The 22,231-nt window shown below is 45.9% G+C and overlaps 1 protein-coding gene across 1 annotated transcript; it reads left to right on the top strand.

Annotated features, from left to right (window-relative positions):
- The first annotated feature begins 14,455 nt into the window (after positions 1-14,455).
- On the top strand, positions 14,456-17,778 carry TBCC (tubulin folding cofactor C). Its single transcript, XM_047860846.1, has one exon. It carries the CDS (start codon positions 14,930-14,932, stop codon positions 16,055-16,057), a length of 1,128 nt encoding a protein of 375 aa, XP_047716802.1. The 5' UTR covers positions 14,456-14,929; the 3' UTR covers positions 16,058-17,778.
- Positions 17,779-22,231: the final 4,453 nt, after the last annotated feature.

Below are 22,231 nucleotides of genomic sequence, written 5' to 3'. Positions count from 1 at the left end.
AAGTTTCTATCTTTTAGAGGCTATACAGGAAATGAATACCGACTGGCTTAACCCTCCAGGTTCTAAAGAGGCAGGAAAGCATATGGCACAGCTTCCTCCCAAGACCTCTGGGGAATGACCAGCTTGTAGAACACAAGGATACCTGCAGCAGCTGTGGCTTTCTGGGCACCCACACCTTTGTCAAGAAGCTGTCTTTCTTGACATGTCCTCACATCACAAGCTTCTCCTTTCACTTCATGGTCATTGTTCAGATGGAAACACCCCTTATTACCTGAAGGGAGTTATGTTCTTAAAAACAAAGACTAGAGGGGCGCCTGGGTGGTTCAGTGAGTTAAGCATCTGGCTTCAGCTCACATCATGATCTCACAGTTTGTGGGTTCAAGCCCCATGTCGGGCTCTGGGCTGACAGCTCGGAGCCTGGAGCCTGCTTCGGATTCTGTGTCTCCCTCTATCTCTGCCCCATCCCCTGCTCACATTCTGTCTCTCTCTCTCTCTCTCTCTCTCTCTCAAAAATAAATAAACATTAAAAAATCTTTTTTAAGGGGCGCCTGGGTGGCGCAGTTGGTTAAGCGTCCGACTTCAGCCAGGTCACGATCTTGCAGTCCGTGAGTTCGAGCCCCGCGTCAGGCTCTGGGCTGATGGCTCAGAGCCTGGAGCCTGTTTCCGATTCTGTGTCTCCCTCTCTCTCTGCCCCTCCCCCGTTCATGCTTTGTCTCTCTCTGTCCCAAAAATAAATAAATGTTGAAAAAAAAATTTAAAAAAAAAAATCTTTTTTAAAATGATAAAACAATAGAAAAAATGGAGATGAAGGGCAGGGGGCGGGGCTCACTCATGAGCTAAATCACTATCTCCCTGCCCATAGGCCTCCTAGGATGTACTCAGATGTGTGCCTCAGCAAATTTTGAGTTACTACATGGCAGGGACCCCTGAGTTCCCTTCCAGAGAGTAGAATTCACAACTGTTAGAGCCACAAACCCTCACGCTGTAGCCTGTTACATATGCACATTCCCAAACTTTATATGCCATTGGTCCCTCATCCAAATCTTTCACTTTTTATGAGCAAACCTTCAGTATTTTTACAAATGAAAGGAGGAGAAAAGTATGTGCGGCACAAACAGGTCCCCACTTGACAAGACGTTCCGCAGGAAATTAGCTCAGCACCCATATTTCCTTACTGCCATCACTTGATAATGACACAAAAAAATGTCCTTTCATCCTTGCCAATGAATGCTTTTGAACACCATAATGTCAAGGCGTCATTCACAAAACCATTTTTTTCGAACTTTTTTGACTATAACCTATAAAAAGAAATACATTTTATCTGGCAAGTCATGTATATGTATACATAAAACATATATACATAATATAAACCCGTTTATGCAACACAATGCATTCTGACATCTTCTGTTTCTTTTGCCTTGTTTTTAAAGATTTTATTAAAAATGTTTTTTAAGTTTATTTATTCTGAGAGACAGAGAAAGCATGGGGGAAGGGGGACAGAGAGAGAGAGAGAGAGAGAGAGAGAGAGAAAGAGAGAGAGAGAATCCCAACCAGGCTCTGTGCTTCCCAGCACAGAGACTGATGTGGGGCTCAATCCCGTAAACTGTGAGATCATGACCTGAGCCAAAATCAAGAGTCGGAGGCTTAACCAACTGAGCCACCCAGGTGCCCCTAAAGATTTTATTTTTAAGTAATCTCTACACCCAATGTGGGGCTCAAACTGATAACCCTGAGATCAAGAGTTGTATGGTCTACCGACTGAGTCAGCTAGGCAGCCTTCTTTTGCCATTTTTTAAAAAAATGTAGACTGCCATCTACTAAATGGATTTCATGACCTTATTGGGTTGGAACTTATGTCTTAATATAGTAGTTTGTAGCGTTTCCCAGCAAAGTGGCATTTTACAGCAAATCATTAAGTCCTACTTAAGACCTTAAAAGTTCTAGGCAGAAGAGTTTTAGAGGAGTAATTTTTTTGTTTCTTATTTAACTTTCGACTGCCAGGATACTTTAAAAGCATTTGATCTTAATAAATGAGCGTTGCAACAAAAGCCTTTAAATTATCTCAAAACCTTGTGGGTCACTATTCCCTTCACACTGAAGAAGAAAGAAACAAAAGTAGAAAAGGTACCCCCACCACGTCCGCCCCCCTCAATCTGTATTAAAAACTCAGATCTGTTTGGGAGTTAAAATTCAGCAATATCTTTTAAAAGAATCTTAAAACTGAGGGACCTGGGTGGCTCAGTTGGTTAAGTATTGGACTCTTGATAGTGGCTCTGGTCATGATCTCAAGGTTCCTGAGATAGAGCCCTGCGTCAGGTCTGTGCTGACAGTATGAAACCTGCTTGAGATTCATTCTTTCTCTCTCTCTCTCTCTCTCTCTCTCTCTCTCTGCGCCCCTCCATGAGTGCATACACTCTCTCTCTCAAAATAAAGAAGTAAGCAAAACAACAACAAAAAAATGAATCTTAAAGTTGCTGTTGCTTCAAATTATTACCCTCCTGGCAAGGTTACCATGGAGATCAAATGAGATAATATAAGGGAAGTACCTGATGGCTCCTCCCTATCATTCAGGTTCCTGGGTTATCCTCTCTTGGATATGTCTCATCTCTGCATGACCAGGAGGCTCATTCACTTGCTGAGCACCTGCCCTGCTGGGCATTAGAGAACAGAGTCCCTCAAGGAGTTTACTGGCGGGGCGCCTGGGTGGCGCAGTCGGTTAAGCGTCCGACTTCAGCCAGGTCACGATCTCGCGCTCTGTGAGTTCGAGCCCCGCGTCAGGCTCTGGGCTGATGGCTCAGAGCCTGGAGCCTGTTTCTGATTCTGTGTCTCCCTCTCTCTCTGCCCCTCCCCCGTTCATGCTCTGTCTCACTCTATCCCAAAAATAAATAAACGTTGAAAAAAAAATTTTTTTTTATAAAATAAAAAAAATAAAAAAAAAAAGGAGTTTACTGGCTCCATCAATGAAAATAAATATCATTAAAAACTAGGGTTCTATGCAAACTGTTGCAGCCACTCTGGGAAACAGTATGGAGATTCCTCAAAAAGTTAAAAATAGAACTACCCTACAATCCAGCAATCACGCTGCTAGATATTTACCGAGAGCACAAAAATACGAATTCAAAGGGATATATGCACCCTGATGTTTATGGCAGCATTATTTACAATAGCCAAATTATGGAAACACCCCATGTTGCCATTGACTGATGAATGGATGAAGATGAGGTATATATACAATGGAATATGTATGATTCAGCCGTAAAAAGAATGAAATCTTGGCATTTGCAGTGACATGGATGGAGCCAGAGAGTGCAATGCTGAGTCAGTTACAAAAAGACAAATACCATATCATTTCACTCATATGCGGAAATTCAGAAACAAACGAATGAGTAAAGGGACAAAAAAAGAAGAGAGAGAGGCAAACCAAGAAACAGACCCTTCACGACAGAGAACAAACTGATGGTTACCAGAGGGGAGGTGGGCAGGGGGATGGGTAAAGTAAGTGATGGGGATTAAAGCGTGCACTTGTGATGAGCACCAGGTGTGGTATGAAGTGTTGAATCACTATATTGTACACCTGAAACGAACGTTACACTGTATGTTAACTAACTGGAATTTAAATAAAAACATTATAGGGGCGCCTGGGTGGCTCAGTCGGTTAAGTGTCCGACTTCAGCTCAGGTCACGATCTCGCAGTCTGTGAGTTCGAGCCCTGCGTCGGGCTCTGGGCTGATGGCTCGGAGCCTGGAGCCTGCTTCCAATTCTGTGTCTCCCTCTCTCTCTCTCTCTGCCCCTCCCCCGTTCATGCTCTGTCTCTCTCTGTCACAAAAATAAATAAACGTTAAAAAAAATTAAAAATAAATTAAAAATAAATAAAAACATTATATACACACATATGTAATTTAAAAAGAAACTGGTTTTTGGATCTTGAAAAAAACCACAAACAAAACCAAAAAACTAGGATTCTAAAGTGCCCGGGCTGAATAATTCATTTATTCCTCTGAAGATAATTATTGTGAGCCTTTCATGCCAAGCATGATGGGATTATGGAATAGAAAAAACGGTAGACATGACCGCAGCCCTTATGGTGTCTACAGAGAGTTTAGTGTTTGAGAAAATAGCCATTAATATTACATAACATACAACTGTTTTACACTCCCTGTAAGGTGAGGTAAGATTAGATCAGTGGTTTCCCCAAAGTAAAGATTTCAGGTAGGCGATCATAAAAGAAATACTTAAAAAACAGAAAGAGAGAGAAAAAAATGATATGATCTCTCAGTATAGTTCTTCAAACTGAATTAATTGTCATAAAAAAAAAATCACCGTGTATCCTTATTTTTTCCTTAAACTATAAGCTAGCTTTTGTCCTGGTTTTAAAGGGTCCAGCAGACCCTGTCCGGCTCCCTCTTTCTAGATTTCTCTGGTTTTCTTTTGCAGCACTATTTGCATGCAGAATCTGCCTAAATATGCCCCAGAATTGCAGAAAGGCTGGACATTAAAGGGCCCTTTCTGAGACGGTCACATGCACATAGCACATTCTGGTCCCACCACTTGTCTAGAGGGCTGGGAAGTAGGTGCTAAGGAACAAAGGTCAGCAACCGGAAGGCAGAAAGGAACCTGGCAATTGTCGGGGGCCTACTACAGGCCTGGCCCAATGATTGGTACTTTTCCCACACATTATTTTATTACCTCATTTCACATCACGACAATCCTGGGAGATATAGATCTTTCTTTCCCCCCACTTTACCGTTGGGGGAAATTGAGCTCAGAGAGGTTACGTACCATGCTCAACGTCACACAGCTAGTAATCAGAATTTAAACTCGGATCTGTCTACTTTTTACCATCACCCCACTTTACTGACAGGAAGAGACGTAAGAGAAAGAACAGATGCAGGGAAGCTTTAAAAGATTTACATGCCTTTGCCACAAAAGGAATTCGAAATTATATTCAAAAGACAATTTTTTCCCCAAATTTTTATGTAAATTTTAGTTAGTTAACATATAGTGTAATATTGGTTTCAGGAGTAGAATTTAGTGATTCATCACTTACACAGAACACCCAATGCTCATCACAACAAGTACCCTCCTTTTTTCTTTTTTTTTTTTAAGTTTATTTATTTATTTTGAGAAAGAGACAGAGCATGAGTGGGGGAGGGATAGAGAGATAGAGGGAGAAAGAGAATCCCAAGCAGGCTCCACACCATCAGCACAGAGCCTGATGCCAGGCTGGAAGTCACAAACTGTAAGATCATGACATGAGCTGAAATCAGGAGTTGGATGCTTAACCGACTGAGCCACCCCGACGCCCCAACGAGTGCCCTTCTTAATACCCATCCTGCATTTATTAAAAGACAATTTAGATAGCTGATTATATGTCTGTCTATTTTATAGTCAACAGTTTTGGTGCTTCTAACTCAGCCTCTTTACTGATCAGCTCAGCAAATACCCTCTTTTGCCCCTGGACTCTGTCTGTCCCTTACCCTAGAAATGAGAGCCAGAAGCCCCTGACCCACCTCTAATCACAGTCCTAGGAGAACTCCTGTTTCTGGCCCAGCTCTTCAGCCATCAACTCATCTATTTAACATCTATTTATCGTGCACTTCCTGTGCTCTGGGCACTGTGCTACGCAGACAGCATGGAATAAAACACTTCTGTGCTTGGAGAAGCCCAAGCTGTAGAATGCATATCTGTAAATAGATACTGACTTTACAACCTGATAAACATTCATCCAGAGCCAATGGAAGGAATAATCCTGATAGGCTTCCTGGAAGAGGTGTGTAAAATAGGTCTCGTAGGAGGCGAGTCCTGTCAAATAGAGATTAAGCATAGGATCACAGGCAGCAGGACAAGAAAGCAAGCAGCAGGTCGCAAATGGACGTACCAGCTCTTTCCAAACACGATCTTCCCTGGTTCACTGTCTCTTGTACTAGGATCACCACGGACCCAGCTCCTCAAGCCAGTACCTTCCACAATTCTCTGCCCTCCTTTATCCCTCACTTCCAGTGAGTCAGAGTCCTGTGTAGTCTCTTAAATCTCTCACACATTACCCCTTCCTTCTCTGTCCTCACCCATCACCATAGTCCTGTATCTCTACTTCTCCTGGGCTCCTACAACAGCCTCCAAACTCATACTGTTACTTTTGCTCCAAGTGAATCTATTCCGCACAGAGCATCCAGCCTGATCCTTTGTTAAAGAAAAAAAAGAAAGAAAAAGAATCTGATTCTGCCATTACCCTGCTGAAATCCTTCACCAGTTCCCAGTGCTTTCAAGATTAAACCAAAACCGCCTGACGGGATTTACAAGACCCTTGGCGGTCTGGCCCCTGCTCACTACTCTAACCTCAACTCTGATCTCCACTTCCGGCTTCCATGGGCCACAGGTCCCCTAACGCGGTGGCTTACAACCCTGGCTGCCCACTAGAACCACATGGGGAGCTTCAAAAAATACCAGTGTATGGAGTGCCTGGGTGGCTCAGTCGGTTAAGCCTCGACATCAGCTCAGGTCACGATCTCAGGGCTCATGGGTTCAAGCCCCACGTCGGGTTCTGGGCTGATAGCTCAGAGCCTGGAGCCTGCTTTGGGTTCCAGGTCTCCCTCTCTCTCTGTCCCTCCCCAGCTCGCACTCTATCTCTTTAGAAATAAATCAACATTAAAAAAAAAAAAAGAAAAACAACCAGTGGCCAGGTCTCACTCCCAGGGGTTATGACTGAACTATTCATGGGAAGGCCGTGGGCATCAGGATTTTGTAAAGCCTTCCATAGGTACTAACGGGCAACCAGGGTTGAGGACGTTGCTCTTTTTCTCACGTCCAGGTTTGTTACACATGCCCTGTCTCTGTTGCTAGAGGCACTGAAGCTCTTCTAGCTTCCTGGCCATCAAGCCAGGGACTTCCTGTCTTTTTCACTGTATTCCTAGTACCTAGAACGGTGCCCAGATCATAGTTGGCGCTCTATGAGTATCTGCGGAAAGGCATGCACGAGTGACTGCTTTCTCCCTTCTCCTGGCTGGAGATCACTCATTTTGCAGGATGCAGCTGCGATTTACTAAAAGACATCCCCCCACCCCATTCCCCTGGTCTGGGTTAGGTTACTGTGTGTGGATCTTAGTACACCCAAGATTTCCCCTGTTTTAGTATGTATCACACGACATTGTCTGTGTCCCTCGTTTAGGCTGTAAACTCCAAGGGAGCTGTGTGTGTGTGCTCAGCACCTAGCAAAGGGCCAAGCCTGCGGTCGGTGTTAAGTAAGTGCGGCAGGTACAAATGGAAGCAGCGGGCATGGTGTGTAGGTGTCCTGGCAGGGTCTGGTGTGCCTGGAGTAAAGGCGATGGTGGGAGACGCGGCTGGGGAGGTACAGGGCTCGGAAGCCCACTGACGCGCTGTCAGTACAATCAGGTGTGGTATCATGATCAGACGGGTGGTGTTAAAAAGCTTGGACCCAGGAACCAGGCTGACCCACTTCGAATCTTAGCTCTGCCACTTAGTAGCTCTTGGTCCCGAGCAAGTCACTGTCGCTTCTTCAGTTATCCATCCGTTAAATGGGGATAACAATAGTACCTACATCACGGGCATGTTTCAACTGAATGAGGTAATACACGCAGGTGTGCAGCCATCACCTGGCACACGGTAAATGCCATGTAAGATTTAACAAAACGACTTATATATTTATACATACACACACACAGCACGGTGGGTCGTCTGCAAAGATGGCTGCCAATCCCTTCCACCTGAGTGACTGCTGTTCCACCCATCAAGAGGCGGAGTCTGTTTCTCCTCCTGTTGAATTGCGCTGGCCTTGTGATTTGCTTTGACCCCATGACTCCACTGGAAGTGACACGGTACCAATTCCGGTCCGAGCCTTAAGAGGCTCGTGGCATCTGCCTGTGCTCCCTTGGAAGCCAGCCAGCACGCAAAGCTTAAGCTCGAACTACCGCGTGCTAAGAGACCAAGCGTGAGAGAGAGGCCGAGCAGTGAGTTGCACCAGGCGACGGCCAGCACCAAGGCCCCAGACTTGGGAGTGAGGCAGTCTTGGGGCCTCCAGCCCCAGCTGAGCCCACAGAACTGTGAAAAATAATAAATTACTGTTAAGCCGGTGAGTTTGGGGATGGTCATACAGCAAAATAGGATTGAAACTTACACACAGAAGGAAAAGGACACCACTGGGGCAATAAGGACTTCATTTTAGGCCATCTACTTAAGATGAGGTATTTTGGAGAGAAGACAGTTACAAGGATAGTAAATGGTTACATGGCAATATCTAGAAAGGTACTGGCAGTTCAGGGTTGGGTTCAGGAGAGAGGTGGAGGAGGTAAGCATCAGAGAGGTGGTCAGCACATGGACAGCAGGCCAAGGAGATGGTAAGCTGGTCAAGGAGGTGAGACGAGTGAGAAGAGGGGTACTGGGAGAGAAACCTGGCTCAGTCGGTCTGACCCTTGATTTCAGCTGAGGTCAAGATCTCACTGTCCTTGAGAGATCCAGCCCCGCCTCTGGCTCCATGCTGCACTGGGCGTGGAGCCTGCTTGGGATTCTCTCTGTTTCTCTCTCTCTCTCTCTCTCTCTCTCTCTCTGTCAGGGAGACAAAAAGCAGCAGTGATGTGGGGTGGACAGGGGACTAAGAACCAGAGGCCGTGCTTCAAGAAGGGGTATTCGAGTGCTTTGAGCTACAAACAGCAATGGATTTGAAGGTAGGAGGGAGGTGGGCACTCTCACTTTCAAATAAAGTGGCAGACGCAGAAGTCGTAGGGGAAGGGGCTGAGGAGGGAAGGATAACTGAGAAACCAGTCATGGCAAATGTAGATTATGCTTTTAAAAGTCAGGGGGTGGAGGGATGGGTGAAGATGCTCAAAGGGTACAAACTTCCAGGTATAATATGGGTAAGTTCTGGAGACGTGATGTACAGCATGCTGATTATAGTTAATTGTATCATCTATTGAAAGTTGCTATGAGAGTAGATCTTTTGTTTTTATTATTTTAAAATTTTAAAATGTTTATTCATTTTTTGAGAGAAGGAGAGTGCGTGTGCACGGTGGGGGCTGGGGGAGTAGGAGGGAGACACAGAATCCGAAGCAGGCTCCAGGCTCGGAGCTGTCAGCACAGAGCCCGATGTGACGCTTGAACCCACCCAACTGTGAGATCGTGACCTGAGCAGAAGTCAGACGCTTAATTGACTAAGTCACCCAGGCGCCTCGAGAGTAGATTTTAAAAGTTCTCACCAGACACATACAGAAAAGGTAACTACGTGAGGTGATAGATATGTTAACTAAACTTATTGTGGTGATCACTTTGCAATATATATCTCAAACCATCACGTTGTATATCTTAAATTCACACGGTGTTATTTATCAAATTATATGTCAATAAAGCTGGGGGGGGGGGATAAACCTAATTACCTATTACTCCCCCAATTTTGTTTCTTTTCTAGACAGAGAGAAAGAAGGGGAGGGGCAGAGAGAAAGAAGGGGAGGGGCAGAGAGAGAGAGGGAGAGAGAGAATCCCAAGCAGGCTCCGAGCTGTCAGCGCAGAGCCCAAAGCGGGTTTCGAAGTCAAGAACCTCAAGAACCATGAGATCATCACCTGAGCTATTTGGACACTTAACTGACTGAGCCACACAGGCGCCCCTCACTGCCTACTTTTACAGAGAACCCAGAAACCATCTGACTCATCTGCCAATTACCAAACATACAAATTTCCCTATAGCTGCACCCTCCCTGCTGATGTGGCATGTTTAAACTGCAGTTTAGGAGGTAGTGGGTGGCTTAGTCCGTCTGACTCTTGATTTCAGCTCAAGATCTCACTGTCTTTGAGAGACTGAGCCCACCTCTGGCTCCATGCTGCGCTGGGCATGGAGCCTGCTTGGGATTCTCTACCCCCTGCCCTCCCCCCCCCCCCCACACCCCTCCCCTACTCATGCTCTCTCTCTCAAAATAAATACATAAACCTTACAAAAGAAAAAACGCTGCAGTTTAATGTAGGGGGCCTTGATCAGCATTTTTGAAATGCAGTAAGTAGAATAGAAAATAGTATCTATTGCACACAGTAAGAGTATTTACTGTTTCTTAAAGCTTCTGTTTCAGTTACCATGTATCTGTGACTATGGGTTGAGGTCAAAAAGTTTGTGTATGTTGGGAAACATGCACAATAAAAAGTTAAAACAGCCTTGCAATAGAGAATCTGCCCCAGCTCTCTATCTAGGGCTGATCCTTGTACCTGTGCTTTGGATCCGACAGCCCCCACTCCCCACCCCAGCCCCCCTCTCCCCAACCCCCCCCTTCCCCCTGCCCCCACCAGCCTTTTCAGGATCCTTGTATTATGAACCTATGTTTTCTCTGTAAAAAAAACACCTCACTGGCTTCCTCCCAACCCCCAGCTAGTGGCCCTTCCCCCTCATGGTCAAACTTCTCCAAAGACTTATCTGTGTGTCACTAGCTCAGTTACGGCGTTCCATCTCTGCTCACACTCGTGTGGTATGCCTCCTGCCCACAGCAGTCCTCTGGCACAGTTCTCCACAAAGTCACCAGTGACTCCATGAGCCCATACATCTAGAAGACACTTTCCAGTGTTCACTCACTTCTCCTTATCAATTCCTGGTCACCCTTCCAGCCTCAGCTCAACCCCCAAGGAAGCCTTCACCGACCTCCCCAGCAAGGTCAAACCTCCCCCTGGAGGCACTCACTGTTCCTCTTTTCCTCTGTAACACTGTCACTGTTACAATTTTACATATTTGTGCCATTATCTGCCCAGGTTAGGCCTCCCCAAGAGGAAAGAGGCTATGCCTGTCTTTATTCACCTTGGCAGCCTGAGGGCCTCCCTGGGCTCAGTGGGGGAGGTGTGGGGCACAGTAAGTGCTTCATAAACTGATGCTGGCTTAATGAACAGTGCCAGCCTCTGGGCTAGGCATTAGATGCACAATGATGCAAATAGTTCCAGAAAGAGAAGGGTTTTGAAGAGTATATGAGAGTCAGGGGCAAAGGTGGAAGGAAGGGGCCTACTCCTGTCCTGCTTCCCAGACCAACGTGGTGTCTTTTCAAGGACAGCACATGACTTCACGCGGTCATCTTTCATGGTCCGGAAAGTTGGAAAATTTGCCTAACATTTGACACTTGCATGGAGAGCTCTTTAATGAGTGCTTTATATCCAATAGTCAACGTCTGCTGAAAGATACCGTCTCTTTTGGAACTGAGCTACCAGAAAACGGCCTGGAACTGTTTATTTGCCTGGTATCTCTCATCCACACAGGGTCTCTGATAAACTCCACAGAACAGCAAAAGGACTTACTCCTGGCTGCCTAGACACCCAAAAACTGTTTTCTGTACTGAGATACTTTCATTTCCTGCAGCATAAATACATAAACATTCACTTTATGACATTACAAGATCAAATGAATACGACAAATACTTAACATCTAACACAGTATAGAGACATAACCAGCAAAATCGGACTAGGGAAACTCTACTGAACTAATAATAATCAGGCTTTTCTAACAAAACAGTTGGTAGGGGGGCAGGATTTAAAAGTGATTTAAGGAACATATCAGCTAGACACATTATATGGAACTTTTTGGGCTCCTTATTCAATAAATAAGTTAAAATGGGGAAATTATAGGATAATCGAGGAAATACGAATATAGGCTGGAACTCTGATGATAAGGAAATATCACTACTTTTTTGGAGTGTGGTGATATGCGGTTATGTTTTTTTTTAATTATTTTTGAAAATGTTTTATTTATTTTTGAGAGACAGAGTATGAGCAGGGGAGGCGCAGAGGGAGACACAGAATCCGAAGCAGGCTCCAGGCTCTGAGCTGTCAGCACAGAGCCCGACGCGGGGCTCGAAGCCATGAACCATGAGATCATGACCTGAGCTGACGTTAGACATTTAACCAACTGAGCCACCCAGGCACCCCATATGTGGTTATGTTTTAAAAAGGTAGGGGCGCCTGAGTGGCTCAGTGGCTTTAAGCATCTGACTCTCGACTTCAGCTCAGGCCACGATCTCACTGTTCACGAGATGAAGCCCCGCACTGGGTTCCACATTGCATGGAGCCTGCCTAGGATTCTCTCTCCCTCTGTCTCTGCCCCTCCCTGTGCGCACTCTCTTTCACTCTCTCAAAATAAATAAGTAAACTTTGAAAAGGTAGTCCTCATCATTTTGAGAGACATATTGAAATATTTATAGATTATGAAATATGAAATAATATAATGTTTGGGATTTGCTGTAAAATAATCAGGGTGATGGGGTGTGTAAGTGGTCAGAGATTCAGAAGAAATCGGACTGTCAGTTGGTAATTGTTGAAGCTTGGGTGATACATACACATCACCTCTACTGTCCCCATTCCTATGCTTGAAAATTTCAGGATCTTCTTATAAAGTAAATCTAACAAATAGAACCATAAACCATAAATTTTTGTTAAATAATTTTTAAAGTCTGTAATACCTTAGAATTCTTTCAAGATGTCTAGAAGAGGGGTAGTACTTGATTCACAAACTCCTGAAGGTTACGAAAGTAGGATTCAGAACTCTCAAGCTGCTTGCCTTTTGCCACATTTCACATCGTTGTAATACATCACCCTCTTTCCTTCCACTCAACAGGCACTTACCTCCCAGGAGCTGGGATCCATTTCAAGGATGCACACTGAATTGTCTGCCCTCAAATGTCAGAAAAAAGACACAAATACAGTCCGGCACTGCTGGCAGTTTTATAACCCTCCTATTGCTTTTGAACATAGAAACATAGCTTTATATTCATGTTCTGACCACCTACCTACCTTGGCTTGCAGCTGTGCTGGGGTCTGTAAAGAACAGTCAAGCCAATCCTTCATGATGACCACACCAGTGACCACTGTCCATTCCCACGCAGGCCCAACATCGGTCTTTGAAACTGCCTCCAACAACCTGTCCCTTTTTGTCCTTTACCTCTTCTCATAAAAGTTTGAACTGCCCAACTTAAAATATTCAGAAACTTCCAAAGTCTCTTGGCCTCTATGCCAAAACCTGTTTGGGGGCAGAAATGAAGCTCTTGGGAAGGCTTAATGACATTCAATTCCACCTCTGATACAGACACTAACGACCACCCATAGTCCACTATGGCTAATGCAGAAATGTTGCCTCACTGCACCTGCAGCTCCAGTAAACCTCAGTTGGCTCCAAACATGAGTGGGACAGATTCAATTGCTGAAAAACTTAAGGGAGGCAGGTCAGGTTTTTGTTTTTGGGGTCGTTCCCCCTAGCAAAATAAATCTTCTTTAAACCTTCCTTGGTTAAATCAACTCTTCATAAAATGACGCAGCTATTGTACGCCTCCGTATGGCTTAGACAAGTTAACCAGCTATCTTTCTTTCACCAGCCTCATAACCAAACCACACAAAAAGCCTCGTCTAGTCTGCACATGAAACAAAGGGAACGAAAATGAAGAATATATACTACAAGCGTTAAGCACAGGATTTTTTTCAGCACCCCGGTTCCCATCTGCTGCACAAACACCCGGGACCCCCACCCCTATCCCCCGGGGCGCACAATTTGCCCAACAGTGCGATGTGTGCTTGCTTTCAGTGGAAAAATAAGGGAATTTACGTGTGTTTTGCTGTTTTAAGTGGGAACGGAAAGAGGAGAGTGGGGCGTGAAAAACTGGAAATAAGTCGTAATTCTCTCGTTTCCTCCCATCTTTCTATGCATCAAAATGCAGGTGTATCAGTGAAATTTCAACGGACGGTTTCTTGGGCAAATACCCCAATTAGCAACGATGGGAGGCTGCGAACGGGGGTGGAGATCAGGGTGAAACCGAAGCCTGGCAAGGCGGGCGCGGTCAAAGCCGCGCCCTGCGCTCCCCGGGCTGCCCCGAGCACGCGAGGTTGCCGTGCGCCCGCAGCCCGCGGCGTCCCGGCTCTCAGCCGGCCGGTGGCCCTGCGTTTTGCTAGTGACTGCGCCGGCTTGGCTGCCCACTCACACCTCCAGCTGATCCCGACTTTAGGCTAGGCTCATTCACTTCCGGTGACAAATCCCTCCCACCACCCTAGAAATAATGTAACATTTCCCCCAACGCTTTCCTAAAGACCGACGGTCCCACGGGAGAGCAGCAGAACCCCGGGCTCGGGTCTCACCCCCGCGCGGCCAGCGGCGCGCAGCTGCAGAGCGACTGACCTCGAAGGGGGGGAGGACGTGGGAGGAAGAGGAAGGGGGTGTGGAATCTCACCCTCCCCCGCCCCCACCCCTCCGACTGCAGCAATTGGCCAAAAAAATAGTAATCCGTTTTTAGACTGCCCCTGGGCCCCCGGAACCCGGTTGCAGTGAGAAACCCAGTCTCTCCCATCCCAGTGCCCCTCGCCTACTCCCGCCCCCGTAAGTGCCTGCGGGAATCCAGGAGACCCAGGCCACGCGGAACTGCAGCGGCTGAGGGGGGAAGGCGGGTAGAATGAGGGTTTGGGGGCGGCAGGAATGGGTTGGGGGAGGGGGTGGTGGAAGGGAAAAGAAAAAACCAGAGGCATGCAAGCGGCTCCCTAGCCAGCTGTTCCAGCTGCCGCTTCCTCCGACGCGGGCCGGGCGGTGCAATATTCCACCCCCCCCCTCCATCTTTCTCACCACTACCTGTCCCCCCACCCACCATACGCACACATTCCCCCCACCAGTAGCGGATCTCCGGCCTGTAAGGGGATAGTAGGGAGGAGCTGGGGGGAGGGGGAGGCCTGCGAGTTTCTAACCTTGTTCTTATAAACAAACCCACATGTGCAGCTGCCGCTGCTGCAACTCACCCCACAATCCCGGATATAAGTCCTGCCCCTTTAAGAGGAAAAAAAGCTTCCCCCTCCTGTCTCCCACCCCACCCATCCACAAGGACCTTTGTCTCCCCACCCCCCTTGTCAATCGGCCCCGCCTCATATCCCCGCCCTCTCCGACGCGGAGGAGCCAATGGGCTAAGAAAATAAGGCCGGGGATGACGTAAGCATGTCCGGCCAATCACAGGACGCGTTGGTGGGAGGCCTCTCGCAGGGCGCGCCAGGAGGAAGCAAGGCAGGAGAAAGGAAGCTTGAAGTCAAGATGGAGACTGCTGCTTGCTCCGCCGTCGCGGCGAATGGGGCCGTGGGGTCGCAGCGGGACCGGAGCCTGGTGCCTGAGCGGCTTCAGAGACGAGAGCAAGAGCGTCAACTGGAGGTGGAAAGGCGGAAGCAAAAGCGGCAGAACCAGGAGGTGGAGGAGGAGAAGAGCGACTTTTTCGCTGCCGCCTTCGCTCGGGAGCGAGCAGCCGTGGAAGAGCTTCTGGAAGGCGGAGAATCCATGGAGCGGCTGGAGGAGGCGGCCGCTCGGCTCCAGGGCCTGCAGAAACTTGTCAACGATTCGGTTTTGTTCCTGGCCGCCTACGACCTGCGGCAGGGACAGGAGGCGCTGACGCGGCTACAGACGACCCTGGCCGAGCGGCGCCAGGAGCTGCAGCCCAAGAAGCGTTTCGCTTTCAAGACCCGGAGGAAGGACGCTGCTTCGGCCGCCAAAGTAGACTCCGCTCCTGGAGCCCCGGCGGCGGAAGGCATCCTGGCCTCCCCGCCGCCCTTGAAGGAGGAGGGAGGCATCGGCTCCAGCTGGGTCTTCGGCTTCTCCAACGTGGAGTCCCAAGTCTTGGAGAAGAGGGCAGAGGAGCTGCACCAGCGTGACGTTCTTTTGACCGAACTGAGCAAATGCACAGTCAGACTGTATGGCAATCCCAACACCCTGCGGCTGGCCAAAGCCCGAAGTTGCACGGTGCTCTGCGGCCCAGTGTCCACCTCTGTGTTCCTGGAGGACTGCAGTGATTGCGTGCTGGCCGTGGCCTGCCAACAGCTGCGCGTACACACTACGAGAGACACCCGCATCTTCTTGCAGGTGACCAGCAGGGCCATCGTGGAAGACTGTAGCGGGATCCAGTTCGCCCCTTATACCTGGAGCTACCCGGGTATCGACAAGGACTTCGAGGGCTCTGGTTTAGATAGGAGCAAAAATAACTGGAACGACGTCGACGATTTTAACTGGCTGGCCCGGGATATGGCCTCCCCAAACTGGAGTATTCTTCCTGAAGAAGAGCGAATGGTCCAGTGGGACTAAGCAGTTGTCACTATATTCTTCACTCCTACCAAATACTTCCCATGTGGGACCGACTCCTGCTACTGGGATCTCAAAGTTTACTTACTGTTATCACGCTTTGTATGTTTTCGGTATTTTCAGCCTTGAGATTGTGTTAGGCTCCTACTTGTGATTTCCGTTAAATTCACAACAGGTCTAACACTTTGAAGCATTTTTGCTCTTTTGGTAATGTGTAGTAGCTTTAATTAATTGACTATGATAGTTTGAAACAGAGGTAAAGAGTGTCCGTGTATGTTGGTTATTAATGCTTTGTGTATTTAAAACTTACTGCATGATAAAGTAGACCCTCAATAAATACTTAATAAATGAATTTGTAGGGCTCTAGTAGGAGGCAGTTAATGTGGAAGTATGTTATCAAACCTGAAAACACTAGCCCTTGAGAGCTCTTGACTTGAAACTTTCACTTCCATAGGTATTACTCAGCAGGGCGGTGGAAGGACTCTGGTCTTCAGGTACACATTAGCTTGGGCTTCCGGAATCCAGCTACTCATCGACTTGTTTGGATCCAAAGTTTTGGCATTGACCCCAGGAGACTCATGAGGCTTACCAACTGTGAAACCAAAATAATTATAGCTACCAAATTTTTTGTTCACTTAAAAGGTTGTAGACACTATTCTAAGCACCTTACTCATGTAAACACGACGTTTAGTCCAGAAAATCTTAGGTAGGTTCTGTGAACACCATTTTTCAAGCGAGGTAGGTGAGTTGCCAGAGTCACACAGCTCAAGGGGACTGGGAAACCAGGTGGTCTGGCTCCAGAGCCCACCTCAACCCCTGGAACATACTGATTTTGAATAGCGTTAGTTGAGTTGGAAAGAGAGCTTTCCGGAGTCATTAAAGAGGGCAAATTGCTTTTCCTAAATTCTCAGGAATAAATGTTACATATCTTCACACAGAAACGTATAGCCGAGTCTTAATTTTTTCCACTCAAATTTTGCTGTGATTGGGTACTATTATAAATTTGGATTTTGCTCTATGTTCTCACCCATATTCTTAAATGGAAAGTTCTAAGAGTTTCGAAAAGCTTTTTGGGGTCTAGTGCCTTGTACCTGTAGACATAGGATTTGAATTTAATAATGACCATTAGTATTAAAGTGCTTATCGTACCTTAAGTATATGTTTAATATTTATATGTTCTGGCTTGTTCCAAAAAAGGACTTAAGGTGGCTTTTTGGATGTGTGAAATGTAACAAGATAACAAATGAGAAGGAGGAACAAGGGTAGAGTCAATGATCAATGAGGCAGAAATGAAGCCAGTAAAAAAATGTGGCCTGCCAAGCTCTATTCTTTAGATGGAGGTGAAACCAGAATTTTTTCCCCCCCTCGGCTATTAGCTGACTTGAAACAGAATCCTAATCAGTTTCACAGCTTGCAACATCTCCAAAGAGGAGAGATTAAAAAAATCTATTGCTCAGGAGAATTAATGCTGGTAAGAAAAAGACAACATGTAATGAAATTCTCAAACATATCTTCACATTAGAAAGAAACAGGGACTAGGAAAACTACACTCCTAAAGACTGATAGTTTAACACCAGGTGCCTTTCAGGAAAAGCCATGCTTCTGGCACTAACGGGCTTGCGATTCATTTTTGTGGACTGCACTTTTAAAGGACCGTTAACTAGTTGCATCTAAAAAAAATCCATGCAGTTTGTAATAGATAATAAAATCACAAAATCATGGCAGTTTGAGCCATAGTTAATGCTAACTAATCTCAGCTGGGCTTTCCTGTATCTTTTCGAAGTTCTCTCTTTCCGACCTCCATAGCCTTGCTCCACACTGTTTCTCTTGCATTGTCCCCCGTCATTGTGATTCTGGTGACTTACAGCCCTTACTTGAGAGATGCCCAGGATTTTGCCGTTAGCTTCTTTGTGTCCGTGCTCTCTGGAGCCTCAACTCTCAACATACGTGGACAGTTCTGTCGGTGGGTTCATCAGCCTTTCAAATTCATATATTCTTAAAATCTCCATTTTCACTTCTTTCCTTCCCAAGTTCTGTTACTTCTTTTAATGATGTCGCCATTCTCCAGGCATTTGATGCTTACTAGGGCCCAGCAGGTAAAGTCAATGAGTAAGGCGGTTGGGAGAAAGTCAATAGGGAATGGGGGACCGGTGACTTGGAAGATAAATTTAGGCATTTTAAAAACATTTGACAAGCCAAGCAAAACTTTTTTGCAGTCTGCATCTGGTCCTTGAGCTGGCCAGTTTGTAACATCAGACTTCCAGATCACGTCCATTCTATGCTTAGCAGATCTTGCCTGTTCTTCTTGTCCTCTCCAGTCTTTATGCCATTTCAGAAAGTTAGACTTTATTGTTTTCCCTAAACTTAAACTATGATGATTTCCTTAACTTTGTTTGTTTATTTTGAGAGAGATAGAGACTGGACAAGCGGGGGGTGGGTGCAGAGAGGGAGGGAGAGAGAGAATCCCAAGCAGGCTCTGCATTGATAAGACACGAAATTCAAACTCACGAACCATGAGATCATGACCTAAGTCAAAATCAAGAGTTGGTCGCTTAATCAGCTGGGCCATCCAGGCGCCCTGGTTGTTTGTTTGTTTGTTTGTTTGTTTTGACAAAAGAGAAAATTATAGTCACACCTCTGAATTAAAAGCATTAATTAGGGGGTGCCTGGCTGGCTCAGTCACTGGAGCATGGTGACTCTTGATCTTGGGTGGTGAGTTCAATCCTAATGCTGGGTGTACAGATTACTTTTTTATTTTTAAAAAGATTTTTAAGTTTATTTATTTTTGAGAAAGCAAGAGCATAAAGGAGGGCAGGGGCAGAGAGAGGGAGAGAGAATCCCAAGCAGGCTCCGTGCTGTCAGCACAAAGTCTGATGCAGGGCTCAAACCCACAAACCGTGAGGTCATGACCTGAGCCAAAATCAAGAGTCAGACACTTAACTAGCTAAGCTACCCAGGTGCCCCGAGATTACTTTTCAGAAAAGCATTAATTAGAGTTATTTTAGTAAGTTTTTTATTAAGCAAACTTAATGGTCATTACAATGAGAGCATATTGCACCAGTAAGTGTAAATACCATATATTTTCGTTAAAACCAACTCTAGGAAAGCAATAAAACTACACATTAGTTAAGCAATCAGAGTTTATTAAATTTCATTTATGATTGGCTTTGTTAGACATAATTTAGTACAGTATTCCATCGTATCACTTCAGTCTCAACCCCTCTTAAATGAATAAGAGAAATGGCCAATATACATATAAATTCTAACGCTCAAGTTCTGATTGAGTTCGAGCCCCACGTCGGGCTCTGGGCTGATGGCTCAGAGCCTGGAGCCTGTTTCCGATTCTGTGTCTCCCTCTCTCTCTGCCCCTCCCCCGTTCATGCTCTGTCTCTCTCTGTCCCAAAAATAAATAAACGTTGAAAAAATAAATTTAAAAAGTCTCATCACCAACTCAAAAACTTCATCACATTATTTGACTATTTTTCTTCTCCTATGAAGAAAATAACTTGGCCACTGCAAGTAAGATGAGGGGAAATGAAGGGTCAGTTATTTACCCAGCTTTAAGTTTCAAGAGGTGCAGGGGCAACATGACCGAAAGCCATGTTCAATTCAACTGAGCACATATTCGAGCATCTACTATGCACCTGTTCAGCGCTGGGCACTAAGAATACCATGGTAAACAAGCACGTGGTCTTCCTTTCTCAAGTGTACAGTCCAGATGAAGGTCAAATGAACGAAAGAACAATCACGATAGAGAAATTCCAAGGACCCTGGTGGGGTAGTGCCCTATAACCTCTCCAGTTTAGAAGAGACCTGAAGTGGGGCGCCTGGGTGGCTCAGTCGGCTGGGCAGCTGACTTCGGCTCAGGTCATAATCTCACAGCTCGTGAGTTCCAGCCCCGCGTCGGGCTCTGTGCTGACAGCTCAGAGCCTGGAGCCTGCTTCGGATTCTGTGTCTCCCTCTCTCTCTGCTCCTCCCCCACTCACACTCTGTCTCTCTCTCCTTCAAAAATAAATAAACATTAAAAAAATTAAAAAGAAAAGAAAAGACAAGACCTGAAGTAAGGCATTTGTATCAACCACGCATCCAGGGTTTGAATTCCCTGACATCTCTGCCCACCACCTACTTGCATTAGCAACAGTCACAGAAGGAAGCAGTAACTGTTCAAAGGCCTGCCTTCCAAGTTTGCAGATACTATTTACTCTGAACTTTAAGAACTGACAAGACCAAGCAAGACAATTCGAGTCCATTTACTTACCCGGTAAACAAGCTCAACATTCTGCTCAGGAATTCAAATGTTCTATTATAAAGTGTTTTTTAGTCGAATGCCTTTCAGTTGTGTGTTATTTTCACCAAGGAAGCTATTCATGGTCTGGTTTTTAGATCTGATATTAAAACCTAGATACTTTATGCAGGGGTACAAAAAGATTAGAATAAAAAGTAAATCTTCCTCCTTCCTTTGACCCCAGCCATACAGTTCTCATCAAAAAGCAACCGTCCTGTACTGGTTTCCTTTGTTCTTCTGGTCTTTGCATTTACAAACTTCAGTGTAAGATATCCTTTTATCCTCCCACCCAAATAGAAGCATATTGTGTATAGTATTAGACACCTTACCTTTGTCACTAATGTTATATTTGGAGATCTTCCATGTGAGTACATATAGAGCCATTTCATTCTCTTTAACTGCTGCATAGTGTCCCCTTCCATGGACTGTGCCATACTTGCTGACCAGTCCCTAATTGATGGGCATTTACGTTGTTCCAGTCTTCAGCCATTAAGAAAATGCTACAACGAATAGCCTTCTACATAAATTAAAAAAAAAATTTTTTTTAACGTTTATTTATTTTTGAGACAGAGAGAGACAGAGCATGAACGGGGGAGGGGCAAAGGGAGAGGGAGACACAGAATCGGAAGCAGGCTCCAGGCTCTGAGCCATCAGCCCAGAGCCCGATGCGGGGCTTGAACTCACGGACCATGAGATCGTGACCTGAGCTGAAGTCGGACGCTTAACTGACTGAGCCACACAGGCGCCCCAATAAATTATTTAGCGTGTGTGCAGTATTACCTGTAGGCTAAGTACCTAGAAGAGGAATTACTGGCTCAGTAGGTTACGAACATTTATAACATTGACAGATATGATCACGTTGCCTTCCAAAGAGGTGTATCAGTTTATGCCCTCACTGGCGATATCTGAGAGTGCTATTCCTCCACACCCTTATCAACATGCTGCGCTGTCACATCTTTGGTGCTCGGCCAATCTGATAATTACAAAAGGTTACCTTCCTGTAATAGCAGTTGTAATCGTCTCCTAACTCATCTCCCCATCTCCGATTGCTAAACGCTTCTCCTGGTCTAAACCCCCCTGAGGTTCCCATTGCCTGGAAGACAGGCCCCTTCACCACCGCTCCCAGCCTACTGCGCCTACGTGATGTTTCGCTGTTTCATCACACGCGCTTCATGCTCCAACTAGTCTGAACTAATACCCATTAATCAAACACACTGTATCAATCAGGGGCCTGGCAGGAAACAGATGGCACACTCAAAATGGATAATTTGAGAAGAGCTTACTTAAATCAGGAGCTGTGTACACAGCTGTGGGTAGAGTTTAGAAATAGTAAGAGACGGGGCAATACCTGTTATCACTCATTCTTATGGCTGAAGGCACAAAACTGTCACCTGAACCTGGAGAGAGACAGCACTACCTGATAGGAGCTGCGACCTTTGGTGGAGGGATGGGGGCTACTATGGGAATGAAAAAAATGCCACTGTCTTCTGTTGGTGCCTTTCATTGGCTGAGGCCAACTGGAAACTGCAGGGCAAGGAAGTCTGTTGGTACAGTCCACATCAGTCATCTGCCAGGACACAAGAACAGGGTGGAGGAAAGTGAAGAATGGATTTGGAGGAACAAATGGAAGAAACTCAGTACAAAACACCTGCCATACTTCCTGGCCTTTTCTCAAGCAGTTCTCACACTTGAGTCCAGGTACAGTTGCCAAAATTATGCACAAGCCAAATGTCACCTCCTTTGGGAAGACTTCCGGGATTTCCTCAGTTTCTTTGGAAAAGAATCAGGATATTTGGAGATGATAGAGCAAAAAAGAAAAGCGAATGAGATAATCTCTGAGGTCAAGCTGTTGCATTCTCTGTGAGGCACAACTTTTAAGGGAAAGAAAGATT

The sequence above is a fragment of the Prionailurus viverrinus genome, chromosome B2 (genome assembly GCF_022837055.1).
Source record: "Prionailurus viverrinus isolate Anna chromosome B2, UM_Priviv_1.0, whole genome shotgun sequence".
Lineage (NCBI taxonomy): Eukaryota > Metazoa > Chordata > Mammalia > Carnivora > Felidae > Prionailurus > Prionailurus viverrinus.
This window is presented reverse-complemented; position numbering and strand designations above follow the sequence as displayed.

Bases quoted from the DNA above. Each gene is read 5' to 3' on its own strand.
- TBCC (XM_047860846.1), top strand. From the start codon at position 14,930: ATGTCCGGCCAATCACAGGACGCGTTGGTGGGAGGCCTCTCGCAGGGC.